We start from the raw sequence: 23,871 nt of genomic DNA on the forward strand, positions 1-23,871 counted from the left end.
TTGTTTTATCTGTATCAGTCCGTTCTCGATCACGTTTCTCGTCTGTAGCTTTCAGTACTCTTCCACTATCAATTCTCAATAATGTCAATAATGTCGACCTCTGTCCCTTTCTTCTTTTTAGTGACAGCTATCTTTTCTTTTAAAGCTGACTAGGAAAAGAAGGATCATTCCTTCTTTTTTTTCTTCTTCCTTCTTTTTTTTCTTCTTCATATTTTAAAGAAGACCAAAATTTGAGACAATAAAAAAATGGGAAGAATATATATATATATATAGACATACATACCAGGAGGGGAAACTTCCAGAGTATGTTTAGTTTACTAAGATCCTTATTCCTTAGTTCATTACTACTAAGTAAATGGTGAATTTCTGACGTCTAGCCAGGATAATTAATTGTTCCTAAATTTTCGTCCTCTTCCTTATTTTCCATCTTTGTGCTCCGATCCACTAATTTACTAATAGTTTAGTTTTATCTTTAACTATTATTTAATATTTTCGAATTGTATTTCCCAGTTAGTGGAGTGGACAACAATGGGCATCAACATTTGAAAAGTTACCTATACATTACAATAATGGTTTTGATACCAAAATCAAACCGAATCCAAAAAGAAAAACTAATTTAAGATTATATTCTTTGATTTTTTTAAAAATATATCTAACTAATCTCAATTACGAATCAAAAACAAAACTTAACCAAACTATTTAGTATTTATTATTGTCTAATTATGTTTTAGTTTGAATTACACACACACACAGCCTTGGTACACAAACTGACAAACGCAGCCAAAAATCTCACATCTGTAAACAAGTTTGCACTTTGCAGCGTGGAAAATAGATAACGAGAAACAAAAAAATGTTTGACAACTAAAAAACTAAGCCCGTAAATGGGCCTGAAGGTTATTCATAATGGGCCGAGATCGACACAAAGCCCGTAATGGCACTTTCTTACGCATCGCCATCCCAGGAGTCTCCGTCATATCAATCTCTTCGCCGTTGACTTTTTCCCAGTCAAAGCACTGAATCAACGAACCTAACGCCAATGTCACGATCCTCTGCCCTAATGCGGCGCCGGGACACGATCTCCGTCCATTCCCAAACGGCATCAGCTTATGAACGTCTTCTTCTCCGCCGTCAAACCTCTCCGGTTTAAACTCCTCCGGCTCGTTCCAAAGACTTGGATCTCTGTGTATAGCCCACGCGTTCACCATCACCATCGTGCCACGTGGCAAGTCGTATCCTCCTACTTTGATATCCTCCATCGGCGATCTTGGTACCAGAAGCGGCGCCGTCGGGTATAGCCGGAATGTTTCCGACACTACGTTTTGGAGGTAAGGCAGTTCCGCAATGTCTGGTTCGTCGATCAAACGTTCTTGTCCGATTTTCTCGTCAATCTCTAGTTTTGCTTTTTCTAACGACTCTGGATGGTTTAGCAAACTCGACATCGCCCATTCCAACGTCACGGCGGAGGTGTCTGTTCCGGCGATCATCATGCCCTGTTTCTTCCATAATTAGCAACGCATAGTCCCAATTCTGTGTAACGGATTTTAAATACTACGCCTAAAAAAATCGAACATATATAGTGAAATAAACCTATTCGATTAATGTATTCAATTAAACTCTAAACCACGCTAAAGCTGTACCTAAACTTAACTAATATAGTCGTTTAGATTAATTAAGATATATTTTGCTAAAAACTTCAAATCCAAAGTATACAATAACTACCAGTTTCTATATTTGTGAATGAAAAAAAAAAAAAAAAAAAAACTGAATGAAACCTAGCTAACAAATCTGTCAACATTAATTAATTAGCATAAACACATATATGAGTGTGTTAGCGATTCGTTACCAGCATTAGGCCTTTGATAGTGACGTCAGTGTAATAGTCTTGCTCATGCTGTTGCAGCGAGAGCAAGTGATTAACCATTGTGTTACCGTCTTTATCTCTCTTGCACTCTTCAAGGAGACGCTGCAAGATCTCATCCATGCCTTTCGCAACAGCTTTCACTTTCTTCTCAAAGCTCCCTCCGAATATCTTCATGAAGGGCAAGTAATCTCCGGGATGCCTCGCTCCGCTACTGTCGTTGATATCGGCGACGAGTTTCTTGAAAACATTCGCTTCTTCCTCGTTATGGACTTCGTCTCCGTAGTATCTCTTCCCTGTAACCATCCTCACGATGTTATTGAACGTTAGATCAGACAAGAGCGGCTCGAGCTCGATATCTTTGTTGACGTCACGTGAGAGCCTCGTGAGCATGCGTCGGATTTCGTCTTTGCGGATGTGGAGGAAGTTGGTGAGACGGTTCGAGGAGAGGATTTCGAGGGAGCAAATGCGGCGGAGGTTACGCCAGTGGTCGCCGTAAGGAGCGGTTCCGACCGTTGTGTAGTTGTAAGCGACGTATTTAGCGGTTAGGAAACAAGGTCGGTTTGATAGAATGATGTCGTTTTGGCCTGTGAAGCATTCTGTTACGAGTGAGGAGGAGGAGATCACGACGGCGCTACGGGAGCCGAATTTGAGGGAGAAGATTGGGCCGTGGGTTTTGGATAGACGTTGGAAGAGACGGTGGACCGGTGGTTTGAGGAGGCGGTGGTGGCCGAGGATTGGCAGAGAGTAAGGCGGAGAAGGAGGGAGGTTGAAACATTTCGTTTTGGAGGTGAAGAAGAATTTGTAAGCCAAGAGAAAGATAGCTAAAGGGATCACGTAGTAGTAAAACATCCTTGACCTTCCTTTTTTTCTGTAAGGAGTTTAGTAGTAATGGCGTCGAGGAAATGATCATATTAGCAATTAGGGACCCTAGCAATTTATATATAAACAAGTATTTTAACCTTTTCCACGATATTTAATTTATTTATTGTGAGTGTGAGAAATTAATTATCATATTAGCAATTATATATATAAACAAGTATTTTTACTTTTCCACGATATATATTTTATTATTGTGAGTGTGAGCATGAAGTTTTCAGAGGATAATGTTGTTTTGTTACTCGAAATGCTCGAAACGATCGTCATGTAAGTCAAAATTGACACAAAGCTGACAACCATGAATTAATCAAGACAATATCTTGAATTAAGAATTATGGAACGAGTAAAGAAGAAATACCAGTTTTAGTTACGTTTAAAAAAGCAGAGATCACGTTGAGATTTCACATGTTCAAAATCTATTTTTTTACCTTGTTTTTATGCTCTCGACCAAGTGCGAGTAAGCACACTGCACACATAAGTCTTGATATATATGCTTGAAAAGGGTCACTTGAAGTCTTGAACTGTGGTTAAGAACTTCACGGAATTGGAGAGGGACCAAGTTTCGCGTGTGCGGTTCAGTTTTTAAATAAGTTACTCGTTTATTAATTTTTTATGTCAGTTAGTTTAATCATCATTTTAAATCAGGTTTTTTACATGTTACAATTACAAGCCTCTAAATTATTTTTATCCTTTTCAGAATCTTCATATTATGCTACTACCTAAGTACCTAACGGCACCTAAATGTATAATTATCGTATTCCCAACGGCAGATCTCGCTTTTAAATTTTAATTCCTTTCTTTTTAAAACGTTTCATCTACACTAATTGCAAGTGTTCCCACTCTACGAATGTGTATATAGATAACAAAATGCTTAGTAGCTTTCAACAACAAAAAAATTATTATTACATTTACATATGAGTCCACTTGGAAGTTAGTGGAGAAATTTTTGACTGTTGATTTAAATTATGGTACTGTCATCGTATTATTTAATCTTTTTGGAACATTCGATGATAATATACAAGTCACCAGTCGACAATCACTGCATGGTAACTCCAAAAAGTATATAACATTGAATCAATCAGAAAATTCACCATGATTTTTAACATTCGGTTGGTGAAAGAATAAATATATGGAAAAAAATATTAGGTTTATCATTATCTACACGTTAAAAATTTGACTGTTAAATTAAATCTATGCTATTAAAGTAGGAGTTATAAGTTCCTAAGATCATCCACATAGGATTTTAAACAACCAATAGAAATTTAACATATCACTTATTAACATTTTATACAATTTCCAGAATTTTCTATATTAAAAATTATTTTAAACAACCTATTATGATTGGACATATCATTCATTAACATTTTTTAAATTTACATATTTTTTTAGAAAAAGGAAAATTTTAAATTTATAGAAATCAAAGAACTAAGCACAATATCCCACATCGGCTAAAATTTTTTTAGACAATAGTTCAGAACCAATATAAATAAGATTAATATGCTTCCAACAACGAATGAACAGGAAATCATGATTTATCAGACGTCCAAGTTTAAAAGTTTTATTTGGTTTGATCTGGTTTTTTATTTGATCAAATTAAAACTTTAAACAGTTTCAAAAAAATATTATAATATTTAAAAAATTTAAAAGTTTAAATATTATAAATATTGAAACTTTTAAAAGTTCTTAGCTTTTTAAAAAGTTTTTAAATATTATAAGTTTTAAATTTTAAAAGTTTAAAATATTATAAATATTTAAAACTTTTAAAAGGTTCAAAATTGTATATTTCGAAACCTTTTAAAAGTTTAAAATATTATAAATATTGATAAAAAATATAAATTATCTTATTTATCTACATTTGTGCTTTTTATTTCTTATGAGGTGTAAAACATATTTTTGTGTATGATTTTATAGATGAGTTGATATTCTTTCATTAATTTTTTATTTTTGGGTCTAAGAAAGAAGGATTGACATCGCAAGACCTTAATTTGATGTTTGAGTCAAATTTTGAGGTTTAAAGAAGAAAGATGGACGACAAACACACATATTTTATTAGCTATATACATGTATGACCAGGGTTACAGTTGTCACGGTTAAGGTTTATTAACCATCGGTTATAGTTAGAAATTTTTGTAATCTTAACCAGAATCGTTTTTCTGGTGGTCAAAGAAAATGGTTTAGGATATATGAGGTCATCAGTTTGATTTGCCTCTCATGGACGTCAAATTAAATTTATGATTTTTTTTATCAGATTTGATTTTATAACACAGCTGATTTTTATATTTTAAAGTATTGTGTATCTGAATTTTTTTTCGTTAGTACTAATTTAATTTTTTTATAAAATAATATTTTATCACCGTAATCAATTATATATAATTTTTTTATCAAAATATATCAAATAAATCCACGCATCGGGTGTGGAAGTAATTATAAAAGAATGTATATATCTACTACAAACATTTTGCAATAGTAATGGGCAAATTGACATATTCTAATGTATAAATACCCGTTGTGTATAAAAATAATCTATTCCGACTACTCACACTAGACCTTTTGTCCTGAATCATTACTAAATCTCGATAGTATTCAACGCAATTTGCAAGTTTCATTTATTTATTTTTTTTTATTTTTTTTTTGTCAACTGCAAGTTTCATTTAGTAAAGTAAAAAAAAAAAAAAACAACGACTTTTGTCTTAGTAATTAATTGAAAGGCTAGTTTGCTGAAAACCTTTTGTTTTTACCAAAATAAGTATCCGAAATCAAAATAAGTTATAACATTTCAAGTTATCAAGTTTGGACCCTGAAATTCCCATTTAAAACTTTAGTCTAGTTAAGATTGGGCTTCAACTTGAAATGGGCTGGTTGCTTGACCGAACCTACTTTAAGCTTCCAATACAACATTTTGGGTTTCGTTGAATTTCCGCAAATTCGCCGCAATTATTTTTTAATCAACTAATTTTTTTTTTTTTTTTGAGTGTTTGTTGGTATTACTATTGAGAGTGAAATATTTCGTCGATTATTCGAATCAGCCAATTATTTCAGAGTGTGAAAAAGAGCAGAGCGTGAAACTACGATGAAGATATTTATGTTGACATGGTTATTCATTGTAAACTACGATGAGTTTTTGGACTATAGCAGAAAATAATCTCGCCAATTATGTGAGATCTACACACTAATTAAGCAATTAATTAGCTGATTCCAAATTTCCGACAAAAGAGAGGAAAAAAACATCAGTACGTTTCTTCAAATTTATTATACGATTCAAGAACCCTAAACAGAACAGCATAATAGGTAATCTAAACGAGTCTTGGAATCAGAAACAGAGCTTTATATTCTAGAACTGCGTACAGCATAGGTTTTTTAACACTTTCATCTAACGACGTCGTTCAGGTGACCAATGCGGCAACGAAGGGCTGAAATGAGTAGACACAACTCTAGAGTCAAGCAGTTCCATGATCGGTGTGAATCTTACGCACCTAGGGACCTTATACTGATTAATCGATGCACCTCTCGAGATGGCATAGTCCATGAGCTCCTCAAAGGTACCGTTCTGCACCACACGTATCTCCAACGGACCAATCGATTTATCAGCGACTCTGCTTTGTCTATAAACCGAGTTTAGGGATTCCTCCATCTCCAAACAGCACTTCGCCATGACGTCGTCGCTTGGAAGAGCATTGGTTTGGTCTCTACAAAGTAGCTCCCAGTAGATTACGTAATGACCCGGTATAGTCTTCGTTTCTGCGTAGCTCGTGTACTCGATCACGCGTGTTCCTTGCTCTGCAAACAACCTCGACGCATTCTCCACTGCCTTCTGCAACTCAGCCTCGTCGGTTTTATCGGACTCGATGCTTAGCAAAACATTCTTTCTTCGTATGAATTTGAATTGTGGAGCGGAATTGTGGAACCCCGTGACACGGAGAATGTCACCTACTCTGTAACGGCAAAGCCCTGCATAAGTAGTGATCACGAGTTCATACTCTTTGCCTACCTCAACGTCAGCTAACTCCACAAGTGAGGTTTCTTCTAATGATGCTTCTGCTGCTCCATCTCCATCGTGATTATGTGGGAGGAATTCGAAGTATGCCATGTTGGGCATGATTGTGTAAGAAACCTCCGAGGGTTTACACATCGGCTTTAGGTTAATCCCGAAGTAACTTTCGGAAGAAGCATACATCGTGCAAGCCATCGGTAACCCGCCGCTATAGTACTCCAACGTCGGGATATACTGAGCCATCGCTCCAGTAACAATTACATCGAGGTACTTCGTGTTAGGCCATATCTTTGTGATTATCCCTTCCCAGTTCTCTTGTGAACAGACCTCTGTCAAAAACTCAGCAAGTTCTTGATCAGGTTTTGTCAAAATCTTTGACATGCGGTTTTTAATGGCAGGATCAAAGATTCTTGAACTTAGGGTTCCGGTTGAGATATCCCGAGCAAGCTCCTTCCAATTGTTCTGGAGGAAGCTTATGGCACGGAGGAGACCGGAAGCAAAGACCGCACCGAGGCGGAGAACATCGTGGCGCATTAAGAGACCACAAAGCATTTGAGCATACATGCTTTGAGACGAGTCGGGGCAGAGGATGGCTTCGTTAGGACTAGTGTAGACATTGTACGGGTCGTACGGTCGTCTCTTGAAGTGGTCGCTTTTGTAGTAACTCGTGAGAACCGGACGAGCCGGTAACCCACCAGACGTCTTAGACTCCGACTTCACAAACAAGAAGTATAAGCCTTTGCCTTTGTCTAGTCCCGGCACATAGCTGTCGTCAAAACATTTTTGGTTAATTTAATAAAATAGTTACAAATTATACAGGAAAAAAGATGTTTAAAAAGTATTTATACTAACAGATTCATGACGGGCATGAGAAGACTGTATAAAAGCTGACGTCGGTCTAAGTCTTCTTCAATAGTCGGCATTAATTTCCTCTCACCAGCAGATGTCCCAGAGCTGCGCATATACGTACAAAATTAGAAATTACGGGTCAACTATAATTGTTTTTTTTTTTTTTTTTTTTTTTTTTTTTTTTTTTTTTGTATTATGCTGATGTAAATTACTGATAAAGTTGACCTAATTTAATATACCTTGTGAGAAACTCGGTGATGGGGTGAGAAGACAAGATCGGAGAACGATCACCATTGGATATACGTTGAATCTCCGTCTTCAAATCTTCATACGTAACCACCGGAACTTTGCTCTTAAACGTTTTCCGATCAACGGAGCCGTTAAGACCGAACCGTTTGAGATATTCGGTGTCCGAGTTACGACTTAGTATCTCTCCAAGAACCTTCTCTTGAACGGAGTCAGGGTTCCGAGTCATCTCCTCAATGAACTTGAGAGCCTTGACGTCTTTCTCAGAGGTCGTAGGTGAAGACATCCGAGATTGAAGAGGCGAATCAACAGCCATGATTGATCGAATGTTTCTTTCTTTCTTTCTTTCTCAAAAAGCAAAGTGTTGTGTTTAATATTAGCAAATGCTTTACTCGTTTTGATGAGTATAACTCGGCGAAGGGAAGGCTGTATTTATAGAAGGGGGGAGTTCCACGTCAGCGATGTCCACGTGGACGAGAGTATTTTTGGTTAGATATTTGACTTGATCTTTGTTTGTCACAGGGTTGTAGCCGAGACGGGGGACAAAAGGTACAGTCGACAAATAAGCTAATGCCAGTTTATGGAGACATACGAGATGTTAAAATGGGCTCAAAGCCCGCGGGCATAAACGGGCCTGTTATAGGAATTTAGGCCCGTGACCCGTTTAATAATACTGTAAAATAAAAGGGTATTTAACGGGTTAACCCGTTTAAACCCGCGGGCGTAACGGGTCAGGTGAATATTAAACGGGTAGCCCGTTTAATATTTTTTCTCCTGATTTATTTTTCCAAACGATGTCGTCTCTCCATTCTCATCTTCTTCTTTTCTCCGAAACTTCGTCACTTTAGATTAGGGTTCAGTTTTAAGGCTCCGTCGTTGTATGAAGTCGGAAAGGTTAGTTCAATTGTCTTCAAAATCTTTGCTCAGTTCGATTCTTAAATTCGTGGGTCGTGTTCAAAATTTCGAATTGATCGATGCTAAAACCAAACCTAGCTAGCACGATTAGTTTTTTTTTTTCAATTGAAGTTATCGATTTGGTAGATTTCTATAAACTTATTTCAGGTTTAGACATGAGACATAAGAACATTGTAAAATCTCTCTTCTTATTACTTGTTAATGCTTCGTTCTTCACCTAAATGATAATCGCTAGCTCTAAGATGTCCCAATTTTGTTTTTACGATTTTGGATTCATGCTTATTTTACCAGATAGAGATCATATATTGTTAATTAATCCTCCTGACTTTTACTTTGAGCAAATGAGCAAATCCTTTTTGTGTTAATTAGTTTGTTTAATTGGATTTGTGGGTTATTGAGTTTTTGATATCCAGGTTTGTGTAATGTTGTGTTTTTCATATTTGGGTTTGGTGAAGGAGGTGGAGGAGAAACACCAAGACGTGAAGGAGGTGGAGGAGAAACACTCTTCTCAAAGAAAAAAAAAAACACATATAGTGTAAACGGGCCTAACGGGCATATACGGGCCTAAGTAATTAAAACGGGTTTTAGATAAACGGGTATCAAATTTAAACGGGTTTAAATGGGCATTCAATTAAAGGGGCAGGGTCTAAACGGACAGGGCCTAAACGGGTCCGGGTCACCCATTTTAACATCTTATTTGACCCACATGTCTCTGCCACGTAAGCGTTTGGCAATGTTTTGGTTTTTGTCTTATATTGGTCATAGGCGTCGTTCTGGACTTACGTGGCTCTATTTCTTGTGACTCGTTCTTTGTTCGGTCGTCGATAACGACGGTCAAATACTTATAAGGTTTGCTTATAACGCTAATAACGGAGTGACTTTAAAACTAATTGTGATTTAAGCTTTTCTTTAATTAGTAGAATAAATTGTAGGTTAGGGGATAATGTTGTTAGTTTTGGAGGCAAGTCTATGACATATTTAAAAATATGTTATTTAGTGTGAATATTATTATTCTATAGAGATATCAAATCGTCTAAACACCACGCTGATTATGATTTTGATTAGTATTTTTATATGGTGTTATTGTTTTCAATATTAAACATATATGTTGTAGTTGACTGTTAACTACAAGCCTAATACACCATTATTAACAGCTGGTTCAGTTCACATTCATCATCTCTCTACTAGTTTGTCTTACATATCAATCTATAGCATATATATATATAAGTATAATATCATCGTACTTAGTGTTAAAATTGTTTAATACTCTAGTTATAAATATCACACATACAACCTCCTAGGACGGAGGAGAATCCGGAATTTCAAATCCTATGAAAAGATGTACAGATTCACGTGTATGATCTGAAAATAAAATTTAAAGAAAATTGCAATGAACTAAAAGTTAATGGTCCGTGAAAGACAGAGAAACATATAACACAGTCCCAATTAGACTGCTAATTTTTTTTACTAAGTATTGTTATTGTAGTTAATTATTTTATAGTGTGAACGGTGTGCATTTTTTTTAGTTAAAATATAACAACTACAAACTTGAGATTTTTTAGTCATCTAACTTCAATCTATTATTGATTTGAAAAAGCTAATACTCTTTAACATTAATTTTAAACAGTATTGGTGCGATCAATATATCTTAGCTAAAAGGTAAATAAATTAAATTAATTTTAGAATTATATAGCTTAAGCAATTGTTTTACTAGAACATTGTTAAAGTGTTCATCGAAGTTAACAGGCAAAACATAATAATATAAAACAATGACAACCCAACTTTTATAAATATCAGCACCGTAAAAGCAAAGAATGGTCTGTATGGACGTTTCATTTGAATTCATGATCGTCGCTCGTGCTGTACCCTCCCCAACTTGCTCCATTAAATTCCTTGGTTTTGTCTGTCATTTTTTTCACGAAAATTTGTTATTTGTTCTATATAAATAACAATGGTAATTATAGAGCACTTACGTCACCATTCTCCTTTGAAATTTGGTTTCGAGACTTTTTAATCTTCTACTTCCATCTGCCCAACAAGAATTACAAAGGTCTAAAGTTTAATCATCCCGATTATAAATGGTATTCCACAATGCAGATTGAACTACGTTGTAAATATGATTAATTAGTAGAAAAAGATTTTTCGAATAATGAGTTAACAAAATGAAATAGACTAAAACTGAAAGTCAATACATACAACACTAGTTTTCTTCATTAATAGTCTATTTGTTTACCATATATAGGACACTGTCATTTTTTTTGCTAAATCACTGTAAATATTTTTAAAAATTAATGCATCAGCTGTATATATAGATTTATGTTTTGACAAAAAAAAATAATAATAATGCATATATGTGATATTATAATATGATTTCGGTCATGGCGTTGGATTGCTTGACATGTGGGGCTTGACTAAATAGTACTAATACTAACAATAATAGTGTGATTGAAAAGCCGAAGGGATCAATAATTATGAATAACTTAACGAAATGAAAAGAAGATGGTCACTATTATAGGAAGAGGCTAATCGCACATTATCTTTGATTAGACATTTCGGGAACAACTTTTCTTCTGTAGAACAAATTGTTCATTAGAATAGTCACTTCACCTATCTCACTTATATAGTGATGTTAGGATTTTCTTTGACGGCATTAGGATTTTTTTTAATATGAGTAGTAGCCTAGTAGGTATAATAAACTATTCGAAGGCTCATATTTTCTTTTTGAAGGCTGATTATTTACTCACTTAATAATATTCTTGTCCCCTATATTGATATTAAACTTTAATTAATTAACATGTACTTATTTTACTTTAAATTGACTTCGCATGATTTAAACTAATATATATAATGGTAAGAACAAAGTACATAAAGAATAGTATTTTATCAAAAATAAATGGTAAATGAATAATACGATTTCAAATCTGAATATACAAACGGAGTTATAAAATTTTAACTATATAACATAACAAAACCTATAAAATTTAACTATATAACATAACAAAACCTTAGTCGGTATTCTTAGGTACGTACACGTTCAATAGTCAATACTATACAGTACGCATATTGACTATGGTTAACAGACCCTTGAATTAGGTAGGCAATAGTACTACTAAATGATAATATTCCACGATGCCATTTTAATATCCTAAAATTAATTTGTTAAATTTGACAATTAATCAAAATTTAGAGCTCGCACGTTTAGTGCAACTTATCCATTTACAGGACGCCATTGTTGAATGAGTGATAATGTCATGATCATTGGATTAGTTTTGGCGATAACCAGGAAATTTTATAGAAAAAAGTTCAAACAGCAAAAACAAATATAGAATAATAAGTTTTTTGTATGCATCTATTAACATACTAAAAGGCAATTCTCATAAATACCATTAAAATATATTTTTACCAAAAATATCACACTTTAGTTTTTTTCCCAAAAATATAACTAAAATACATTTTTTTGTAAATTACCACACAATTAATTTAAAATTTTAATATTCAAAATTAATTCCTAAATCCTAAATACTAAATGCTACCTCCTAAAAACTATACTCTAAAATAAATTTGTCAACCCAAACTTAAAAAAGGAAATTTTACACCTTCAAGAATTTTTTTTTTTTGTGTTTGTAGTATTTTTTGAAAAAAAAAAAGAAATTTGTGGTATTTTTGGAAAAAAACTAAAGACAGTTTTTTGAAGAAACATTTTTTTAGTGGCATTTTGAAGAATTCCTCCATATTAAATGATGCAACTTTTTTAAAAATCTGTATATTAAATATTAATTCAATTTTCGTGATTTCCTTGATTATTAGTTAAAATCATCGAATACTAAACTGTGTTTAATTTTGTACAAGAAAACAAAATTTGACCAATTCAAATTCTTGCTCAAAATGACAAAAGAAAAGGAACACGATTCTATGTCAAAGAGAGGGATGTCGATATCCAAAGAAGGCATGGCGTTACATTGCTGACGATATATTTTTTTTCTTCTCTTTTTTTCGTTGCTGACGATAATTAAGAAGATATCTTTGGATAATATAGACTTGGGACCCTTTTTGACATCAACCATTCCGCTATAATTTCGACAACTTTACGTTTTCCTGTACGTATATATATACGACAAGTTTTGTTTTGTTTTTTTTTTTTTTTAATTCAAACTTATCAACACACAAACAAAATATACCGCACGCGAGGTGAGATGATACGAAACTCACCAATTATTTACAATGTTATAACAACCCAAGTCTTTTACATGTTTACGTAATGCACATGATCGTGGAAAGAAAGAAGCCAACAACTAGGTAGAACAAGAGAAATACTTGACGAATCTAAAGGAGTAAGGGTATTTGTATTATTAATTACATGCAATTGAGATTGCTTTTGAATCAAACACGACTCTATCCTTATATTTAGTTATATGCCATAATCATAGCTTAACAGAAGTGCTAATCCTGAAAATAATTGGTGCATTGTGAAAAGATAAATAGGCACATGCATGCACGTCGCCATACTTAGGTCCCATTAATTCAATCTGTCTATATATATGTATATATCTTTACTGCATGGATGTGTACATATCCCTGTTTAAAGAAGTAGACACACTTTACGTTGATATGTCACTATTATTTTCACCATCTAGGAATAATATTGTTTTGAAATAATTTGATTTTTTTTTTCTTTCTTTCTTTCTAAACCATAATGATCGAGCTTTCAATGAGCGAACATACAATGCATTTTAAAAAGGCAAAAGCATGAGTTTTTTCTTCTTCTTTTCTTTCGACAATTGTACATGTTTCGGGTCGGGATCAAAGATATCGTAAGGACAAAAGCATAAGTTTATGGGCAAACACTGTCGTTGTTTAATCTTTACAATTGTCCTGTCATTTCTGTTTTTATTTTTCTTTTCTTTCTTACATTTTTGGATAATTTTTTGCTGTAAAGTTAAATATATAGTGCAAATCATACATTATTATATATGTTCCAAAATAAATTCGTCTTTTGCTCACAAAAGAAAAACAAATCGTCTATATATAAGAAACCAACCTTTCTATAGCATCGGTTTATCAAAGACGTTGAAATACAGGCCAATTAAAACAATGATACTTTAATCCGTTTTTATAAACTTCAAAATGTTTGAATAAACTTATATACTTTCTGACCAAAAGAAAGAAAGAAAAACAAAACAAGTTATTTCAAAATATTCCAGTTGACTATGATCAGGAAATGTTACTCGTATACGAAACCGCCTCCAATTTAACAAATCTATCTATCTATGATCTATCAAATAATCCACGATTTAATTTTTCAAACAAGGAGAGAGATTAATATCAGTCCGTGACATGCATGTTTTTTTATTCAAAACGGCCACGCAGAAAAGTATTTATATATAAGTGACTAGTTTACATGCGTAGTTTGTTATAAATATATCTAGGTGATGGGTTCGCCAATATGTATAATAAAGCTAAAAACAATTGTATAGGTTTCGAGGTCAGAGGGCTTGTGAGATATTAAAACTTAAATAATAAACGTATACGTAACATATACGTTTATTATACCACCAAGAAAGAATGGACCGAGTATGGTATAGTATTATGACAAACTACGCCGTAGCAATCCAACTACCGAACAGTTTCTATTCATGAGTCGCTTTCGTGTCCGGGACACGTCCAGTTTCAGTGTTCATTTCTTTCTTATATTCTCTACTTAAAAAAAAAATCTAAATAACCTATAACAAAATTTGTTATAGTCTTGGTCGTTGTCTTTTTACACTCGTGTTATAAATAAAATGTATGGTTATAACAAAACCATACGTTTTAATTTCTAGACCGTGTAGTTTTATATACTAGATTCGAACATTAATATTTGAAATTGCACCCGAATATATAGTTTCTTATGGAAATTTCCCTTGTTCCTAATTTCTTCACGTAATTTATAGCAATTATATAAAGAATTTAAAACAGAAGTTGACGGGAACGTCACATGACCAAGGTCGGAACAGAACATAGCTTTAGTTTCTGTAGACACAATTAATATGTTTCTTCTTCTAACACCTTTTGTCTCTTTCCCCTCTTTTCACTTCCCTCTAGGTTTAGTCTCTCTTCGACTTTTTCTTTCTTTTAATCACAATTCAAATTTAAATTTCTTGACCATTACTTTAATTGTAGGAACATTCATGTATAGTAAATTTTATTTGATCTCTTTGTTCGACCAAAAATCTTTCCTTGATCTCTTTGCCCCAACCAAAATCTTTTAATCCCTTTAGTTTACTGTATGCTATCTGTGATGATGTAACTTGTAGGCTTCATTTTTCATAACAGGCTGGGCTCATAGTACATATCAAAAACGTAATGGGCCTATTCCATTTACATATGGGCCTAAATTTCCTCAAGGTAACATTCATTATTTTATTCAAAGAAATATCCATCGCCGAACCGATGGCTTCGTCACCACTTCTCGCCACGTCACTACCGCATAATCAGTTAACCACCACCGCCACCGTAACCGCCGGTAGATACCGCCTTCCGCCGCCAGAGAAACTTGCAGTTCTAATCGAAAAATCGAAATCAGTAGATGAATTGCTCCAAATCCACGCAGCTATTCTCCGTCATAACCTCCTCCTCCACCCTCGTTACCCGGTTTTAAACCTCAAGCTCCACCGTGGATACGCTTCTCACGGCAAAATTCGCCACGCGTTGGCTTTATTTCACCAGACGATCGATCCAGATTTGTTCATCTTCACCGCCGCAATCAACACTGCCTCTGTTAACGGCCTCCATGATCAAGCTTTCTCGCTTTATATTCGATTGCTTTCTTCTGAAATTGCCCCCAATGAGTTCACTTTCTCGTCGATTTTGAAATCATGCTCCACTGAGTCCGGAAAAGCTATCCATACCCATGTTCTTAAACTCGGGTTGTGGATGGATCCGTACGTGTCGACTGGTCTCATCGACGTTTATGCGAAAGGAGGAGATGTAACATCTGCCCAGAAAATGTTCGATAGAATGCCTGAGAGAAGTCTTGTTTCGTCTACAGCTATGATCACTTGCTACGTAAAGCAGGGGAACGTTGAGGCTGCGAGAGCTTTGTTCGATAGAATGTGTGAGAGAGACATTGTTTCTTGGAACGTGATGATTGATGGATACGCTCAACATGGGTTCCCTAGTGACGCTCTGATGCTTTTTCAGAAACTGTTGGCGGATGGAACATCGAAGCCTGATGAAATAACCGTTGTAGCTACTCTCTCGGCTTGTTCGCAGATTGGAGCGCTTGAAACTGGGCGTTGGATCCATGTTTTTATCAAGAACAATCGTATTAGGCTCAATGTTAAAGTATCCACGGCTCTGATTGATATGTATAGCAAATGTGGGAGCTTGGAAGAAGCAAGTTTAGTGTTTAAGGAGACTCCGAGGAAGGATATCGTGGCGTGGAATGCGATGATTGCTGGTTATGCAATGCACGGTTATAGCCAAGAAGCGTTGAAATTGTTTGATGAGATGCGGTTTGTTACAGGGTTGCAGCCAACTGATATAACTTTCATCGGAACACTTCAGGCTTGTGCTCATGGTGGATTAGTAAACGAAGGGGTGAGACTGTTTGAGTCAATGGGACAAGAGTATGGGATTAAACCCAAGATCGAGCATTACGGATGCTTGATCAGTCTGCTTGGTCGTGCTGGTCAGCTGAAACGAGCTTACGAAATCATTAAAAACATGAAAATTGAAGCTGATTCTGTCTTATGGAGTTCTGTTCTTGGAAGCTGTAAACTTCATGGAGATTTTGTGGTAGGCAAGGAAATTGCAGAGTATCTCATTGGACAAAACATCACAAACTCAGGAATCTATGTTCTGCTTTCAAACATATATGCATCAGCGGGTGATTACGAAGGTGTTGCAAAAGTGAGAAACTTGATGAAGGAGAAAGGAATCGTGAAGGAGCCTGGTATAAGCACAATAGAAATCGATAACAAAGTTCATGAATTCCGAGCTGGAGACAGAGAACACATGGAAAGCAAGGAAATCTACACAATGCTAAGAAAGATGAGCGAGCGGATCAAGTCTCATGGTTACGTTCCAAATACAAACACGGTCTTGCAGGATCTTGGAGAAATAGAGAAAGAGCAATCTCTACAAGTTCATAGCGAGAGGCTCGCGATTGCTTATGGTCTGATCTGTACCAAACCGGGAAGTCCCTTAAAGATATTCAAGAACCTACGAGTGTGTTCAGATTGTCATACAGTGACGAAACTGATATCCAAAATCACGGGACGTAAAATCGTCATGAGAGATCGGAATAGGTTTCACCATTTCACGGATGGTTCCTGTTCTTGTGGCGATTTCTGGTAAAAACGAACCAAACCGCTTACACATTATACTTTGTACATGAAAACTGATTTTTTAGTGAACAAATTTACGAGTAATAACTTTTCAAAATTTCTTGAAGAATGACTTTTTTTTTTTTTTTTTTTTTTGACAATCCAATAATTTGACTTTTTTAATTCTCCCCGTTACTGTGTTTTGTTTTTCTAGAACATTGAAGAAATATATACGGGTCAAAGACAATGAAGTCACATAGTCAATACTAAAATCAAAATTGGTTTTTGTTTTTATAATATTTGTCCAAATCTATTTAACTCCACAAAATTGCTTTCATCACTAACCCAAATAACAGAAGAAGATCTAAATATGGAAACCAAAACCCTAATTTTATCAATCCTCTTCATTCTCCTCACGCTCAAGTTCTTGATCGGGAAACTCAAGCGAAAGCCAAACCTTCCTCCGAGTCCGGCATGGTCGTTACCGGTGATAGGTCACCTTCGTCTCCTCAAACCACCGATTCATCGAACTTTCCTCTCACTCTCTCAATCCCTAAACAATGCTCCGATCTTCTCCCTCCGACTCGGAAACCGACTCGTTTTCGTGAACTCGTCACACTCGATCGCAGAAGAGTGCTTCACCAAGAACGACGTCGTTCTCGCGAGCAGGCCAAAATTCATCCTCGCTAAACACATCGCGTACGATTACACAACCATGATCGCAGCTTCTTATGGTGACCACTGGCGAAACCTCCGCCGTATCGCCTCCATCGAGTTATTCTCCAATCACCGTATTAACAGCTTTTTGTCTATTCGTAAAGACGAGATCAAGCGACTTGTGTTACGTCTCTCCAAGAACTTTTCACAAGTAAGAGAGCTTTAAACTTAATTAATTAGATCTTGCTCACGAATTTGGATTTAATTAGTGGTTAATTAAATGATATGATTTTGTTTATTGTTTCTCTAACTATACTCTGTTTTGTGGACTCTGTTTTGTGTTAATCATGACATCATCTGTAGGAGTTTGCCAAGGTGGAGATGAAGTCGATGTTATCTGACTTAACATTCAACAACATCATCAGAATGGTTGCTGGAAAACGTTACTATGGAGACGGTGTAGAGGACGATGCGGAGGCTAAGCGAGTTCGGCAACTTATTGCGGATGTGGTGGCATGTGCTGGTGCTGGAAACGCTGTTGATTATTTACCGGTTTTGCGGTTCGTTTCCGACTACGAGACGCGGGTGAAGAAGTTGGCGGGTAGGCTAGATGAGTTCTTGCAAGGATTGGTTGATGAGAAACGAGCAGCTAAAGAGAAGGGCAATACCATGATCGATCATTTGCTAACTCTGCAAGAATCTCAACCCGATTACTTCACTGATCGTATCATCAAAGGAAACATGCTTGTAAGTAGCCGAAATCTTGGAACGTGTTAGCTTAGTTTGGTTACATTTTGGTGTGGAACGTGTTGGTTTAGTTTCGTGTATGTGTTCAACTCTGCAGGCCTTGATACTGGCAGGGACCGACACATCAGCGGTTACGTTGGAATGGGCGTTGTCGAACCTGTTGAACCATCCTGAGGTATTGAACAAGGCGAGAGATGAAATCGATAGAACGATCGGTTTAGACAGGCTTATGGACGAATCAGACATCTCAAATCTGCCTTATCTTCAGAACATTGTGTCTGAAACGTTACGCCTTTACCCTGCTGTCCCGATGCTGCTTCCTCACGTTGCGTCAGAAGACTGTAAAGTTGGGGGATACGATATGCCGCAGGGTACGATACTATTGACCAATGCGTGGGCTATACACAGAGATCCTCAGCTATGGGATGATCCTACAAGCTTCAAGCCAGAGAGGTTCGAGAAAGAAGGAGAGGCTCATAAGCTAATGCCGTTTGGGTTAGGAAGAAGGGCGTGCCCTGGTTCCGTACTGGCTCTTCGGCTAGTAAGCCTGACTCTTGGAACACTGATTCAGTGTTTGGAATGGAAGAGGATTGGAGAAGAAGAAGTGGATATGAGTGAAAGCAAAGGAGGCACAATGCCTAAAGCCAAACCTCTGGAAGCCATGTGCAGATCACGTGCCTTTGTTGGTAAATTCTTCCACGAGTCCGCTTGACTTCTAGACTTTTAGGTAATGCCATTAGTAATGTCTACGCATACTTAAAAGATTATTACTAGTTTATTATGTCTGTATGTTAAATGGGAACACATATACATAAAGTCAGTGATAAATCAACACTTACTGTATTTAATTTAAAATAAAATGTTTGTTTAAGTCTAACATTGTATAAAAAGTGTTGCTAGTTTAGTTTCTGTGTAATGTTTTTATTTTTCTTTTAATAATATGGGGATTTCCCCGTGTTCTTACCAAAAAAAAAGTGTTGCTAGATTTGCTTTCTCTAGAAAGCTCTAGAAAACTCTAGAAATCTACTAACGTTTTACTTTGCATTGAGTAAAATAGTCAAATTAACATATCTACTAACAATTAATTTGACTCATGAAATTCATGTAACGGCTACATCAAATGAGTCCATTTGTTAGAATCAATTTGGTTATCTGTTAAAACACTCACCACCACTCACTCTATTTAAGGCTACTAATATGTCAACTAACGTAACATCGTCACTCACCAAAATCCATCGGGAAGAAGAAGATCAAATATGGAAGCTGTAACTCTAATTTTCACGTTCTTTTCTTAATTCTCTCTCTCTCATTTCCTCTTCGGAAGAATCAAGCGAAAGCCTAACCTTCCTCCTAGTCCTGCATGGGCGTTACCCGTGATCGGTCACCTCCGCCTTCTCAAGCCCCCGCTCCACCGTGTTTTCCTCTCCGTCTCTCAATCTCTAGGCGACGCTCCCATCTTTTCCCTACGTCTCGGCAACCGACTCATTTTCGTTGTCTCTTCACGTTCAGACGCCGAGGAATGCTTCACGAAGAACGACGTCATACTCGCGAACCGACAAACCACAATTTCCACAAAACACATCTCGTACGGCAACTCAACCTTGGTCTCAGCTTCGTACAGCGAGCACTGAAGAAATCTCCGCCGCATCGGCGCCTTAGAGATATTCTCGGCTCATAGACTCAATAGATTTTCTGTTATTCGCCGTGATGAGATCAGGCGGCTTATAGTTCGTCTCTTACGGAACTCTTCATACGTAAGTGAGGTGACGGCTTATAGTTCGTCTCTGACTTAACATTCAGCAACATCATTAGAATGCTGGCTGGAAAATCTTACTACGGTGACGGTGTAGAAGATGGCCCCCAGGCCAAGCGCGTGCGGCAGCTTATCGCAGATGCGATGAGTTCTTCTGGTCCTGGAAACATTGCTGATTATATACCTATCCTGAGTTGGATCACATATTTCCGAGAAACGGATAAAGAAGTTCGCCAATAGACTTGATGAGTTCTTGCAGGGATTGGTCGATGAGAGACGAGAAGGAAAAGAGAAGAGGAAGAACACGTTGACTTGATGAGTTCTTGCAGGGATTGGTCGATGAAGGTCCAGGACTCACAATGCCTAAAGCTAGACCGTTGGTGGCCATGTGCAGGCACGTGCCGTTGTTGTTAAAATCCTACCCGAGTCCACTTCAGTGAAGACTCGTGTAAATTGCAAACATGCTTAAGCAACGGTTATATTTGTGTTATGAGTGTCTTGTGTTATTCGTACTAATGTATTTTTTTTTTTTTTTTAAACGAAAATTTTGTTATGGTCCAATGTTTTTTTTTTTTTGAACAAATGGTCCAATGTTCAATATTATGTAATACATAAGGAATTAAACCCTTTTCAAACAAAAAAAAAAAAAAAAAAAAAAATCCATAAAACATTTTCAACCATATATACATCGATCAGTCATCAGAAAAACGCTTCCCTTAAAACCCTTTAAACATGACACAAAGTATTTTCTCCAAAACAAAAAATCGTTTAGTATATTTGGATATTTAGTAGCGTATATACTAAATAAAGATTGACGATTGAAATAGCCACCTAGTGTTAGAATTATGATTAGGTATCAAAAATAAAGATTGACGATTGAAATAGCCACTGAGTATTAGAATAATGATTAGGTATAAAAGATGATTAATGGGCACATGTAATTTTGCCTCTTTGGGGCTGAGACGATTTAATTATACAGATAATAAAGATTCCGTTTTCAAATTGTATGATGTTTTCTAAGTCAACGTCTATCGAGTAGTTCAAGCAGACTCTATCCTCTGTTACAAATCCTAAATCCTTGAGGAAGAAGAAATCAGATATGGAAGGTCAAACCCTAATTTTCACATTCCTTTTCCTAATTCTATCTCTCACACTCATCATCGGAAGAATCAAGCGAAAGCCTAACCTTCCTCCGAGTCCGGCATGGTCGTTACCGGTGATCGGTCACCTCCGCCTTCTCAAACCGCCGCTCCACAGAGTTTTCCTCTCCGTCTCTCAATCCCTAGGAGATGCTCCGATCATCTCCCTCCGTACTCGGCAACCGACTCGTTTTCGTTGTCTCTTCTCAGTCGATCGCTGAGAAATGCTTTACGAAGAACGACGTCGTACTCGCGAACAGATTTAACTCCCTTGCTTCAAAACACATCTCATATGGCTGCACAACCGTGGTTACAGCTTCGTACAGTGACCACTGGAGAAATCTCCGCCGCATTGGTGCCGTCGAGATATTCTCGGCTCACCGGCTCAATAGCTTTTCCTCTATCCGCCGAGACGAGATCAGGCGGCTTATAGCTTGTCTCTCACGGAACTCTTCTTCACTCGTAAGTTTTTCTCCACCAAAATTACCATATTTGAACTAGATTATAATATCTCAATTACTAATATTTAGGATAAATATATGATCATCTTTAGTCTCTAGTTAATGATTTAACATAGGGTATATAATAAATTTTGCAGGAATATGCCAAGGTTGAGATGAAATCAATGTTTTCTAACTTAACATTCAACAACATCATTAGAATGTTGGCTGGAAAATGTTACTACGGAGACGGTGCAGAGGATGACCCCGAGGCTAAACGTGTGCGAGAGCTTATCGCAGAGGGGATGGGGTGTTTTGGTGCTGGAAACACTGCTGATTATTTACCGATCCTGAATTGGATCACAGATTCCGAGAAACGGATAAAGAATATCGCATGTAGGCTTGATGAGTTCTTGCAGGGATTGGTCGATGAGAAACGAGCAAGGAAGGAGCAGAGGGAGAACACTATGGTTGATCACTTGCTTGGTTTGCAAGAAACCCAACCTGCGTACTACACGGACATTATCATCAAAGGAATCATGCTCGTAAGTAACATTTTAAGTTCATGATTAGTCTATTTTTTTTCAATTGTCACATTTGGTATATACGGAAATAATTAGTTCAGTTATTTTGGTGTATGTGTCCAATGTGTTGTAGTCTCTTATACTGGCGGGGACTGACACATCGGCAGTAACATTAGAATGGACGTTGTCAAGTTTGTTGAACCATCCAGAGATATTGAGCAAGGCTAGAGATGAAATCGACAATAAGGTTGGCTTCAACAGGCTTTTGGATGAATCAAACCTCTCACATCTTCCTTATCTTCAGAACATTGTGTCTGAGTCGTTGCGCTTGTATCCTGCAAGTCCCTTGTTGGTCCCTCACGTCGCATCAGAAGACTGCAAAGTAGGGGATTGCGATATGCCGCGTGGTACCATGCTGTTGACTAATGTATGGGCTATACATAGGGATCCTCAGATATGGGATGATCCAACAAGCTTCAAACCAGAGAGGTTCGAGAAAGAAGGAGAGGCTCATAAGCTAATGGGGTTTGGGCTAGGAAGAAGGGCGTGTCCTGGGTCCGGTCTGGCTCAACGGTTAGCAAGCTTGGCTATCGGGTCTTTAATTCAATGTTTTGAGTGGGAGAGGATAGGAGAAGAAGAGGTGGATATGACTGAAGGTGGAGGAGGAGTCATAATGCCTAAAGCTATACCGTTGGTAGCCATGTGTAGAGCACGTGCCTTTGTTGGTAAACTCCTCGAGGAGTCCGCTTGGGTTTAGACTTTTGTACTAAATGCTAATTTATGTGTTTAGGCGACGGTTATGTCGGTATGTTGATTGGAGTTATTGCTACTTTGGTAATTGGTATTATGTAACGTACGAGTCATGACGATAGAAACTTTGGTTATTGGTATTATGTAACGTACGAGTGAGTCATGACGATAGAGACAAGGGGATCTTTTTAAGAGTAATACAATACTATAATTTTAATTTTTAAAAAAGACACTTGGAGTGAAAATCTTGAATTATAAAACCATTTATCAATTTTTAGAAAATCTAGAATTTTATTTTATCTGTTTTTAGTGAAATCTGATTAGAGTCCAACAATCAAATTTGAAAAGGCTTTTGCTATGTCAAACATCTTTAGACTTTTGTGTTTCAGAAATTGTTGCGGTTTTAATTAGGGGTTTACGTATCAAATATGATTTTTTTCTTCCACAGATGAAATATACTGATTAAAGAACATCGTTACAAAGAGTGTCAAGGAGCCAAACAGGCTTCAATAATTTATCAATACGACCAAATTTAGCTAAAGCATGTGTCACACTATTACATTCTCTCATCGTAAAAATAGAAGAGACTTGATGTATCAAATATGATTCTTATGTTCAAAAGATTATTCATATCTTTAATTTTCTTTATTTTTTATTTTAGATTTTTTGTGTCAAAAAGCTCTTTTTTTTTTTTGTGATTGCTCCATCAACAATCAGCTACACAAAATTATAACTTAGTCCCTCTCGTTTTTTAGTTGTCTTCTAGAATAATATTTTTGTTTTATAATAGTTGTTGTTTTAGATTTTCAATAAATAT

At 36.4% G+C, this 23,871-nt stretch overlaps 4 protein-coding genes, 2 long non-coding RNA genes and 2 pseudogenes across 7 annotated transcripts; 5 read left to right on the plus strand and 3 right to left on the minus strand.

Annotated features, from left to right (window-relative positions):
- Positions 1-686: 686 nt before the first annotated feature.
- On the minus strand, positions 687-2,819 carry LOC104721024 (cytochrome P450 81F3-like). The gene is made up of 2 exons (XM_010438931.3): positions 1,844-2,819; positions 687-1,490 (listed from the first exon to the last, which is right to left on the minus strand). Exons 1-2 carry the CDS (start codon positions 2,708-2,710, stop codon positions 870-872), a joined length of 1,488 nt encoding a protein of 495 aa, XP_010437233.1. The 5' UTR covers positions 2,711-2,819; the 3' UTR covers positions 687-869.
- A 3,141-nt stretch (positions 2,820-5,960) lies between these two features.
- LOC104721025 (indole-3-acetic acid-amido synthetase GH3.2) lies at positions 5,961-8,228 on the minus strand. Its single transcript, XM_087471696.1, has 3 exons — positions 7,817-8,228; positions 7,581-7,682; positions 5,961-7,494 (listed from the first exon to the last, which is right to left on the minus strand). The coding sequence occupies exons 1-3, from the start codon at positions 8,137-8,139 to the stop codon at positions 6,108-6,110; spliced, it is 1,812 nt and encodes a 603-aa protein (XP_087327822.1). The 5' UTR covers positions 8,140-8,228; the 3' UTR covers positions 5,961-6,107.
- Positions 8,229-8,580: 352 nt separating this feature from the next.
- On the plus strand, positions 8,581-9,628 carry LOC104721026 (uncharacterized). Its single transcript, XR_756888.3, has 2 exons — positions 8,581-8,717; positions 9,194-9,628. It is a non-coding gene; the product is annotated as an uncharacterized LOC104721026 (long non-coding RNA).
- Positions 9,629-10,405: 777 nt separating this feature from the next.
- On the minus strand, positions 10,406-10,849 carry LOC147933528 (uncharacterized). Its single transcript, XR_015571148.1, has 2 exons — positions 10,712-10,849; positions 10,406-10,641 (listed from the first exon to the last, which is right to left on the minus strand). It is a non-coding gene; the product is annotated as an uncharacterized LOC147933528 (long non-coding RNA).
- Positions 10,850-14,609: 3,760 nt separating this feature from the next.
- On the plus strand, positions 14,610-17,162 carry LOC104721028 (pentatricopeptide repeat-containing protein ELI1, chloroplastic pseudogene; annotated as a pseudogene). The gene has a single exon (XR_015572956.1). The product of XR_015572956.1 is annotated as a pentatricopeptide repeat-containing protein ELI1, chloroplastic pseudogene (transcript).
- Positions 17,163-17,355: 193 nt separating this feature from the next.
- On the plus strand, positions 17,356-19,492 carry LOC104721029 (cytochrome P450 81D11). The gene is made up of 3 exons (XM_010438935.3): positions 17,356-17,912; positions 18,065-18,448; positions 18,546-19,492. Exons 1-3 carry the CDS (start codon positions 17,415-17,417, stop codon positions 19,158-19,160), a joined length of 1,497 nt encoding a protein of 498 aa, XP_010437237.1. The 5' UTR covers positions 17,356-17,414; the 3' UTR covers positions 19,161-19,492.
- Positions 19,493-19,560: 68 nt separating this feature from the next.
- On the plus strand, positions 19,561-20,762 carry LOC147933529 (cytochrome P450 81D11 pseudogene; annotated as a pseudogene).
- Positions 20,763-21,185: 423 nt separating this feature from the next.
- LOC104727531 (cytochrome P450 81D11-like) lies at positions 21,186-23,223 on the plus strand. The gene is made up of 3 exons (XM_087476103.1): positions 21,186-21,802; positions 21,939-22,325; positions 22,438-23,223. Exons 1-3 carry the CDS (start codon positions 21,491-21,493, stop codon positions 23,059-23,061), a joined length of 1,323 nt encoding a protein of 440 aa, XP_087332229.1. The 5' UTR covers positions 21,186-21,490; the 3' UTR covers positions 23,062-23,223.
- Positions 23,224-23,871: the final 648 nt, after the last annotated feature.

The sequence above is a fragment of the Camelina sativa genome, chromosome 11, assembly GCF_030686135.1.
Source record: "Camelina sativa cultivar CO46 ecotype springtype chromosome 11, ASM3068613v1".
Classification (NCBI taxonomy): domain Eukaryota; kingdom Viridiplantae; phylum Streptophyta; class Magnoliopsida; order Brassicales; family Brassicaceae; genus Camelina; species Camelina sativa.